General features: G+C 44.4%; 1 protein-coding gene across 2 annotated transcripts; it reads left to right on the top strand.

The window, feature by feature from the left end:
• Positions 1-578: 578 nt before the first annotated feature.
• On the top strand, positions 579-10,272 carry LOC121565116. 2 transcript variants are annotated; one of them, XM_045217862.1, is made up of 7 exons: positions 7,540-8,083; positions 8,188-8,243; positions 8,611-8,670; positions 9,069-9,240; positions 9,331-9,392; positions 9,608-9,694; positions 9,776-10,272. In XM_045217862.1, exons 1-7 carry the CDS (start codon positions 7,840-7,842, stop codon positions 10,190-10,192), a joined length of 1,098 nt encoding a protein of 365 aa, XP_045073797.1. In that variant the 5' UTR covers positions 7,540-7,839; the 3' UTR covers positions 10,193-10,272. The 2 variants fall into 2 exon arrangements, with proteins under 2 accessions (XP_045073802.1, XP_045073797.1); XM_045217867.1 differs by lacking the exons at positions 7,540-8,083; positions 8,188-8,243; positions 8,611-8,670 and adding exons at positions 579-890; positions 2,355-2,596.
• The last annotated feature ends 1,045 nt before the right edge of the window (positions 10,273-11,317 follow it).

Genomic DNA, 11,317 nt, shown 5'->3' with positions numbered 1-11,317 from the left:
GGTCCTTGATGATCTTCTTGGCCTTCCTGTGACACCGGGTGCTGTAGATGTCTTGAAGGGCAGGCATTGTGCCCCCAGGGATGCGTTGGGCTGACCGCGCCACCCTCTGGAGAGCCCTGCGGTTGCGGACGGTGCAGTTGTTGTACCAGGCAGTGATAGGCAGTGTACAGTGCTATGGTGATTGCGTCATCTGTGGATCTGTTGGGGCGGTATGCAGATTGTAGTGGGTCTCAGGTGTCGGGTAAGGTGGAGGTGATATGGTCCTTAACTATTCTTTCAAAGCACTTCATGATGACAGAAGAGAGTGCTACGGGGCGATAGTCATTTAGTTCAGTTACCTTCCGAACCTGTGAATGAAGTTAACGAGAACATCTTAAAGAAATAAAGGGAAGACAAATGGAGTACTTGAAGAAAAACACAAACACAAACAATGCCAAGGTTGCGCTCCCATCCCAAGTGGATAGGACTGCTGACAATGGCAAGAACTCCGCCCGCAAAATGACAGGAACATTTAAAGCCAAAAGGAGGATATGTATATGGGAAAAAGGGCTGGGGCAGCTGTTGTTGTTTTGCTGTAAATAGATCTAAGAGGCAAAGAGAACTCCCTAAAGCTCCAGTCAACTGAATGCTGATTATAATCTGTCTGACATGATTGAAAACTGTCCCCATCTCTTACTCCCCTCCCTTCTGCTCCTCTCTGTCTCTCTCTCCGGCTCTACTATCACTCCCTCCATCCCTCTCCCTCTCTCTCGCTTTCTCTATTTCAATTTCTCCTATCGGTGCATGGTGATCCGGTGAGTAACAGTGTATGAAGTAGCCCGTTGCCATGGCGTCAGATGCCAGCCACATGCTGGAGGCAGCCTTGGAGCAAATGGATGACATTATCGCTGGTAAGCTTCTATTTTATTAAGACCTCCTCAAAGACTTCTTCCCCCACCTGATCTATTCCATGTATACTCTATCATTTATATTACATTTCCATTTTGGTCATTTAGCAGACACTCTTATCCAGAGCAATTTACAGTCAGTGCATTACATTTTACATTTACATTTTAGTCATTTAGCAGACGCTCTTATCCAGAGCGACTTACAGTTTGTGAATACATATATATATATATATTTTTTTTATACTGGCCCCCCGTGGGAATCGAACCCACAACCCTGGCGTTGCAAACGCCATGCTCTATCAACTGAGCTACATCCCTGCCGGCCATTCCCTCCCCTACCCTGGACGACGCTGGGCCAATTGTGCGCCGCCCATGAGTCTCCCGGTCGCGGCCGGCTGCGACAGAGCCTGGATTCGAACCAGGATCTCTAGTGGCACAGTTAGCACTGCGATGCAGCGCCTTAGACCACTGCGCCACTCAGGAGACTCAACTAAGGTCGATAAAACAGCCAAATATCAATGTCATAGAATGAAAAAAACGTTCCTCAATAAAGCAGCTATCAGCTAAATCAGTGCTAGCAAGAAAGACAAATACAACATCCTTGTCTGTAGTTGTCCACCACACTCTATAACTAGCTCTCTTTCCATATTGTTCAGCTCTCCATGTTTTCTTACAGGGGTGATACATTTCAGTCACCACTGTTTGTCATAACCATAGCAGGACATCAGATGACTCTGTTGGGGTTCCTGTAAGGGGCACAAGACAAAAGGCTCTAATAATAGAGATAGCATAGTGCTAATGACCCCCAGTACACTGCAAGACAGAGAAAACCGTGACATCACCCATAGAGATGGTCATACAGGCTAACATATTGCTAATAATGCTAACAATTCCTGTAATAGGCCTACAGCTAAGGTGACATGAGATCATGAATATATATCTGTGCAGACTAGTGCAATATTTAAAAGACCATCAGAGCACAGCACTTTGACACACTGCCTTTACTCAGAGAAGCAGTCAATACACCATGCAATGTCCCTACAATATCCCTATAGGGAACACTTGAGTTTTCAAAGCTGACAGCGTTCAGGCACTGTTGAAGCTAGCGTTGTAGTGGGAGGGTGCCCTCCAGTGGTTATGCTAGGTAGCAGTTGGATGTTTTCAATTATTTCACACATTATGTTGATGTATTCAGTGACTCGCATTGGAAATTCAAACTGGCATGATATATTCTTCAGCACATAATACTTTCACTCAGCAATCCTAACAGCCTGTTTGTGGAGCAGTCACATACAATATAGTCGACAGCAAACAGTTTATAGTAATCTGATTTCAGAAAATCAAAACAAGTCAAAATGGATTGCTAGACTCTGGGATAGCTAGTTTTAAGGCTCTGATGGCTGTATCACCCCTATGATCTTTGTCCTAACCATAACTTGAATCTAAATTATTTCATTTTATTGGCAGGAGGGTTCTGCGAGGCCTTCTTGAAGTTTGGGGCCCAGGGTTACCACTCCCAGGGTTCGAACTCTGCCCCCACCTTTGCCCTCACCTCAGCCATTAACCCCAACATCAGGGTGCTGCAGCTGGTAGAGGATCTCAGGGTAGCCCTGGAGGGCCAGGTGGACCAGGAGGAGCATGAGTCCATGAGCAGACAGGTCCCCATGGACACAGCACACACCCTGTTAGATTGGCTGGAGAAGGGAGGGGTGAGTAGCTTCAACACAGCCTAAACTCACTTCACACACTAAACTGGCTAGTGTGGTGTATTTATTCAGGAAACCTTGTTACTGGGTTATATTGAGCACATGAACCATCTTTCAGAAGGGGGGGATTATGGGGGGGAATAGAGACAAAAATAACAAAGTGATAGTGTTTGTGTAGGAGACGGAGAGGGATAAAGAGAGAGAGAGAGAGAGAGAGAGAGAGAGAGAGAGAGAGAGAGAGAGAGAGAGAGAGAGAGAGGAAAGGGAGGGAGAGGAGCCAGCTGGCATGGTCTGAGTCGTAGTGCTGCAGTCTGATATTAGAGACTAGCCACTTCTCAGCCTGCCTCTGTCTGGGCTCCAAACCACACAGCCAGGGTCTGACCTAGACACAGCACACCATAGGGTCCCCACTACAGTCTCTCTGCAGCAAGAGAGAGAGTAGGAGGGGAAGAGGAGGAAGAAGCAGATAGAAGGATTCAAGGGGATTAACAGTGATAAAGTATCTTTCTTTCAGAAGCTCTGTTAAGTTTCTGAGCTCTTCTCTCTCTCTCTCTCTCTCTCTCTCTCGCCAGGATAAGTTACAGTGTAGAGTTTGAGGAAGAAAATAGTCAAAGCTACAATGGGCCAACAGAATGGAGTATAACATAGATTTCTAGAAGCATGTTGCCTGGCTGAAAAAGGTTAGAGACTTTTTGAGGTTTCACTTTCATGCTTTTCCCTGCTTATATATCTGTACTGCATCTGTATAGAGGAATATGGTTATTGTTATTGTACACAGACAGGGAAATCCCTTGCATACTGGAGATGCACATGGAGAAAGACTTGTGTTGTGGAGTTGTTCATTGTAACACAGTTGATTGATAGTACAGACTCTTCTGTTTTGACCGTAAACTGGAAGGTTCTGTGTCATAGTAGTCACCTGTTCTATTGTCTGTCATTTCTGCACCTTCACAGAACAAGGCCCTTCAATTAAGAGTTGGTATGGGAAAAGCTTGGCAATTGTTGAAGAGCAACAGGTAGCATTCAATAAAACATGGTAACCACCTTTCTGGAAAACACTTTGAACTCTCATATTACATTTACATTTTAGTCAATTAACAGAAGTTCTTATCCAGAGCATACATTTCCATACCTTTTTTATTTTCTTGTTTGTACTGGTCCCCCATGGGAATCCAACCCTGGCATCTACCACCTGAGCCACACAGGACCCAACTCTCCCTGCGTTTCTTTACTGTGCAGGAATAATACTTATACCCGAAACTCTGCAGGCGATTGTGATTGGATGAGCTTCTACATAGCCTTCATACATGGCACGATAACAGGAAAACTTGATTTACGTATAGTTCAATTAGCAATATGGCTAATCTGTCAATCCATCTGTTGAGGAACTTGTACTGAATTTTAATGAAGAATGTGTGAAGGGGAGCAGGAACGGGCTGGACCGGGCTGGCGACGCGCACCACTGGCTTGGTGCGGGGAGCAGGAACGGGCCGGATCGGGCTGGCGACGCGCACCACAGGCTTGGTACGGGGAGCAGGAACGGAGCGGGCTGGCGATGCGCACCACAGGCTTGGTGCGAGGGACAGGAACAGGCCGGACCGGGCTGGCGACGCGCACCACAGGCTTGGTGCGAGGGACAGGAACAGGCCGGACCGTGCTGGCGACGCGCACCACAGGCTTGGTACGGGGAGCAGGAATGGGCCGGACCGGGCTGGCGACGCGCACCACAGGCTTGGTGTGAGGGACAGGAACAGGCCGGGCTGGACTGTGGAGACGGACTAGAGGTCTGGAGCGGAGAGCTGACACAACCCGTCCTGGCTGAATGCCTATCTCCACACCCTGTGTGTGAGGCATCAGCACAGGACGTACAGGGCTGTGCACTCGTACTGGCGCTACAGCACGTGGCACTGGCGCAGGATATCCGGGACCGAGGAGGGGTACTGGAGGCCACGAGCGTTGAGCCGGCACACTCCGTCCTGGCTACATGCCCACCTTAGCACGACACGTGCGTGGTGCTCGCACAGGACGTACAGGACTGTGCCGGGAACACTCGCGGCACAGTACGTGGCTCCGCATAACCCGGAGCCTGCTCAGTCTCACGCTGCCTAGCCTGAGTACGGGGAGTTGGCTCTGCTCTACCTCTAGGCTCCGCCAACCATCCTTCCAGCCCCCCAAACCTGGTGGCCTCCTTTCCTAGATCGCCGATGCGCCCTCTAGCTGCCTCCAGCAGCCCCGTCATCCACGCCGTGTGCCCCCCAAAAAAAATTACTTGGAGTTGCCTCTCGCGTGTCCGTCGTCGGCACGGTTGGCGCCGTTTCTCCTCTCCTGCCTGGGCATTTATTTTTGCCCGTGGACCTCTGCCCGCGAATATGTCCTCCCAAGACCACCATTCGCCCACCTGGGACATCGCCAACTTCTCCTGTTTGGCACGCTGCTTGGTCCTCTCTTGGTGGGATCTTCTGTCACGATCGTTATGAGAAGCGGACCAAGGCGCAGCGTGATAGGCGTACATACTTTATTAAGTGTACACAACAAGAACAAAAACAACAAAACGATACGTGAAGTCCTAGGTAATACAACAAACCATACGGAACAAGATCCCACAATGAACTAGTGTACACAGGCTGCCTAAGTATGGTCCCCAATCAGAGACAACGAGCTACAGCTGTCTCTGATTGGGAACCACCCTGGCCAACATAGAAATAAACGATCTAGAAAAAAACCCATAGAAAACTAAACATAACAAGTCCACACCCTGGCTCAACATTTAAGAGTCCCCAGAGCCAGGGCGTGACAACTCATTACATTTTGAGTGCTTAGCAGGACAGGAAAACGGTCCAATTCACTCACTTACAGTATCTAGAGAACATCCTTAGTCATTCCTACAGCCTCTGATCTGGCAGACTCACTAAACATACATGCTTTGTTTGTAAATTATATATGTGTTGGAGTGTGCACCTGGCTATCCGTAAATAAAATACAAAACTAGAAAATGGTCTGGTTTGCTTAAATGATTTATACTTTTACTTTTAATACTTAAGTATATTTTAGCAATTACATTTACTTTTGGTACTTAAGTATATTTAAACCAAATACTTTTAGAATTTTACTCAAGTAGTATTTTACTGTGTAACTTTCACTTTTACTTGAGTCATTTTCCATTAAGGTATCTTTACTTTTTCTCAAGTATGACAACGGGGTACTTCTTTCACCACTGGTCATCAGCCTATACATTCTCTCCCTACATATGGGACACTTTAGAAGATGAGGCGTGACACCATTTAGATGATGGTGATGATGCAACGTTCACTATAAGCAGGGCAATTTCCCATTTCTATGAAGCCTACAGGATGCTTTGGAAATAGAATTAGGAATTAGAATACTAGAATGGATATGAACCTTCTTATGATGGTCTAAAGCATCAGCCATTTTGGTCAGGGACTTGGTCAAACATGGTTTGCAGTGCTGTGATAAGATATTGTGTAAAACAATGAATTTGGAGATTATCTGCATTGTTTGTTTGCTAGCTATAGCCAGCCAGTTTTAGAGGCATGATTCCATACATTTTTCAAATTGTGCCAATATGCCAATATTCCATTTAAACAATGCAGTCAATCCTCAGCATACACTTGCTGAAATCAGTTGATGATAGGATTTAGACACGTTTTAAATGCAACAAGTACTGATATTGTATAATATAATAACACTCACAGCTTTCTAAGAAAATACAAATGTTGACATTTACGGTCTGTTTACATATATTTTAGAGGCTATTTAGACCGAAAATGTGTATAAACCTGTATAAACTGTATTTATAATTATACGTCAATATTTTGGGGTTACAATATTTATATTACACAACTTCTGATATTTATCATACCTTTCTTTTATTTTCTTGCAGAAGTAAAAACAGGAAATGCATCACCGATGCCTCTAATGCCATTCATTCCAATTAGACTGGTTTGGATTTCTCCTGACGAAAATAGCTGCCTTTATCACCCCCTTCTATAACTGTGAGGGATTATGACATAGACCCTTTTGTAATTTAATAGGATCTCTATGGAGTCGACCACCAGACGACATGGACAGATAAACTCTCTTTCTGTGTTTGTGTGTGTGTGTGTGTATGTGTGTGTGTGTGTGTGTGTGTGTGTGTGTGTGTGTGTGTGTGTGTGTGTGCTATATGTCATATGGAGAGAGCACCACTTTCTTCCTCACACAACATCAATAAATTAGAGTACCAGCCACACAGTGATGATATCTTTGTTATCTCATCCCAGCTAGGGAGGCCAATGTAAATGTAATTTTCTTCCATGTTTTTTTCTGTATCGTTGAATATGAGTACAGGCAGAGAGAGAGATGGAGAGAGAAGGAAAGAGAGAGAGACAGACATACAGATGTAGGATCTTAATTTGAGCCAGTTTGCTACAGCAGGAAAATAATTCTGCAGCAACAGGAAATGTGAATTATGATGTGGATTATAATGAATGGAAATTTTTTGTAGGGGTTGATACATTTTATGTTTGGGCAAATCAAGTCAGACATTTTAAAATGGAAATTACAAACTTTAGAAGCCTTTTGTAATACAATACAAGTTTGCATTTCTTGCTCTGCAGTTGAATATGAGTACAGGCAGAGAGAGAGATGGAGAGAGAATGAAAGAGAGAGAGACAGACATACAGATGTAGGATCTTAATTTGAGCCAGTTTGCTACAGCAGGAAAATAATTCTGCAGCAACAGGAAATGTGAATTATGATGTGGATTATAATGAATGGAAATTTTTTGTAGGGGTTGATACATTTTATGTTTGGGCAAATCAAGTCAGACATTTTAAAATGGAAATTACAAACTTTAGAAGCCTTTTGTAATACAATACAAGTTTGCATTTCTTGCTCTGCAGTACAAATCTCAGCAACAAAAGAGTGATCAAATGAAGATCCTACATCTGTACAGACAGACAGACATACAGACATATAGGCAGACTAGGTCTATAGTAATAGGCTGCTCCAGTGTTCTGGGTGGATATGTGGATGAGTAAATAACTTGATGATGTCACAATGCCACTTTACCAGGGATGGAGCACTAGGGAACATTATGAGGTAACATGTTGCCACGGAAACACACTTCTAACATAATCCCAGACCACATTAAAATTGTTAGACAAGCTCAGGTAGAGCGTGTTAGCTACATCTCTCAACCTATAACTGATTTGATTGATTACAACAGTACACTACCCTAGCGTGTTATGGGTCAGACACTTAGTGACCCTGTCACTCTGGTCTCTCCTTGGGAGCAACAAAAGGAGACCCATAAACATAAAAAGAAACCCAAGGAGAAGAGCATCCCTCCAGCCCTGACCTTTCTTCAGCTGTGTACACTGCTGAGCTGCGTCAGGATGAAGAAGACACCATTTGATCCCTCCCAGAGTGGTGAGGGGAGAAAGGCAACAACGATACACGAAACGAACAACAATAATGACTCTGATACTGGTGAGTGTGAGGAGGTGTCTATTCTCGTGCTGCTACATAGTACAATTATTTAGGCTTCACTTGGAAAAAAACCATAATGTGTCTTGGAAATGTTTCACTTACAGGCTCTGACTATTCTCCAGGTGATGTGAAAAGGATCAAGAACAAGACTAAAGGAAAGGTTCGGAGAGAGAAAGTTTGGATTGAAGTTCAGAAATCTCCTGAGTGGCGCAGTGGTCTAAGGCACTGCATCGCAGTGCTAACTGTGCCACTAGAGATCCTGGTTCGAATCCAGGCTCTGTCGCAGCCGGCCGCGACCGGGAGACTCATGGGCGGCGCATAATTGGCCCAGCGTCGTCCAGGGTAGGGGAGGGAATGGCCTGCAGGGATGTAGCTCAGTTGATAGAGCATGGTGTTTGCAACGCCAGGGTTGTGGGTTCGATTCCCACGGGGGGCCAATATAAAAAAAAATATATATATATGTATTCACTAACTGTAAGTCGCTCTGGATAAGAGCGTCTGCTAAATGACTAAAATGTAAATCTCAGGACCACAAACGCAGAACGACACTGGAAACAGAAAAAGACAATAAACAAAGATCTAACTCGGTAAGACATCCAAACCTGCTTATCAATGAGGATTTGCCAATGCATTTGATAATTGATAATGACCACAATAAGGAAAACACAGTATATTGTGTTGAATTTGATACTGCTTGACAAATGTGATAATGTCACAATGCCCCTTCGGATGGGGTAGACCCTACTAGTTAAAAAGTCTTAACGGAATACATGGAACGTCCCAACTCTGACCTTACCCCCATTGAAATTGAAATGGTAAGGTTAGGGTTTAGGGTAGGGATGTCTCAAGGATCTCGGATAGCACTAACCCTAGTTATTATTGGGTAACATTTTGCTATGGAAACACACTAGAGCTCATTGGCTATTGATATTGTAGTTTGAAATATCAGTAGATTTCTAACTGATGTACTGATTGTGACCCTGAGGTCTCCCCTGTGGAGAAAGCAAAGGAGACCAAGCAGAAAGAGAAGAAGCAGAGCACCCTGCAGCTGTTCACTCTCTTCTGCTGTGGAGGGAAAGTCAAGCTGAAGAAAACTTGTGCCTCTCAGTACAGACAGAGTAAAAAGGACCAGGACGAAGATACTGCATCTGATACTGGTGATTATTATGGGTTGTCTGTTGATTAGATATAGAATGATATTGCTCCACTTAGAAAGATGTGTCTTCAAAATCAAAATGTCTAAACAGGCTCAGACTGGTCTGGAGGAGATGTTACAACCAAAAAGGTCAAGGACAAGAGTAATGGAAAGGTAGGGAGGGAGAAAGACTGGACTGATGTCCAGCTATTGAAATCATCTCAAGACCACGAACACAGAAGTACAACACCATAAACAGACAAGGGAACTCATTTGGGACAAAGACCGAACTCTGTGAGACAAGCAAACATGCTGTATCACATTTTATCGTGAGCAAAAGATCTTTCCCATAATGTTTTATCATTGGGTATTGCAATTGTCTTATGCAGGCAAATCAAAGGACACCCCGGCAAGTGATGACCCATGTGGAGGAAATATACATAAGACCTGACTCTCCGACTCTACCACGTGCCCACGTAAGTTACTGAAACCTGACTTACTATACGGACAGAGTTTCCCCTCTGACCTCAACCTAACCCCCCTCTTCCTCCGGGTAGAGCTCCCTCTACCAGTTCTCCCTGGCTAGGAACCTGGCCATCCTCCCGCTGGAGTGGCAGCTACCTGGAGTCCCTCTGACCACCTCGTCTATGGCAACTAGGACAGAGAGAAAGCCATCCACTACCAACACTTCGACACAGGCGCAGACAGAAACACAGACAACAGATATGAACACAGACACACAGACCACTGCCACCTCTCAGATACAGATCTCCATGGTGACCACCCAGTCATCAGAGACCATGACAGAGGTTCACACTTCTGACTCAAGCACCCAGAACTCCACTCCTGACATGGCACTGACCCCTGAGAGCACTAAGGACATGATCGCTACTGATGAGGATGTGAAGGATGACTCTGCTGAAGATTTGATCTCCACCCTAACAGACACCTCTATGGGGAAATCCGTCCAGTAGGCCTAATGAACATTTCAATATAGCAAAAGCTATACTATGATCAATGAATAAAAACAGTTAATATTTCTGCAGCAAATGTTCACTACTGTTGATATGTGAAGCAGCATGCTTAGGTTAGGCATATGTGTTTGAATTCACCAAAAATAATGAATAAACCAAAAATATATCAAACCACTACAGGTAGGGGAGAGTGAATACATCAGCATTGAGTTCATTTGGTCAATAATGATCTATGGGCATATTACATTCTGTAATATATGAAATACAATCACCCACAGTGAATACAAAGCAGACATGTTCTATTTTCTCCCTCCGTCCTTCCCTCCCATGTCCTGATGAGGTTTAGATTGTCTTGTTATCCACCCATTCAACTGTTTAGCCTTTTAATAACGCCTCGTAATCTCAGGGCCTAATTATTTTTGATTCACATGCTTAAAATAGAGCTCACATATCACCACATATCTGAGCGGCCCGAAGGTGCTGTGTTACTGGTGGGTTTCCAACAGATTACAGGGAGATTGGTGAAATAAGTCAACCTAAATAGGGACGATAGGAACATTATCATACTACAGCCTCATTCTCTTTGCCTATATTACAGCAGGGAGGATATATTGCTGTCATCAGAGTAATTGATTACCACACATACTGTATGTACCTCATGTTTTCACACATCATGATGTAGTCCTTGTAAGATAACTCTGGAGCGTGATCTTGTCGTTTTATCACCTTGAAGGGTGACAGAATAGTGAGCTTTATCCATGACTTTGAGAATGTAGGTATTTTATGAATTCTCACAGGTACGATTTCTGTCAAACTGCACTTTTCTGTCTCTGTCATGCCTGCGGTCACCAGATGTACAGCCTCCCCAGAGCTGCATATTCCAGTGGCCTACATGCATGGATAATGAGCTGAGAGAAGTAGTTGCAGCACATCGTTTTAGGCTACAGCCAAGCTCTATCTTTAACCTGAGAAACATCTTAGTCCTACATGAGTGCACTCTCCACAACAAAGACCAGCCTGACATCAACATACTGTTGATAAAGTAGACATTGAATTAAATCAACATAACATAGACACTGTACATGTATTTTTGATGATTGTTAATCTAGAAAAGACGCAGAACAT

This window comes from Coregonus clupeaformis, chromosome 6 (assembly GCF_020615455.1).
Source record: "Coregonus clupeaformis isolate EN_2021a chromosome 6, ASM2061545v1, whole genome shotgun sequence".
NCBI classification, from domain to species: Eukaryota; Metazoa; Chordata; class Actinopteri; order Salmoniformes; family Salmonidae; genus Coregonus; species Coregonus clupeaformis.
This window is presented reverse-complemented; position numbering and strand designations above follow the sequence as displayed.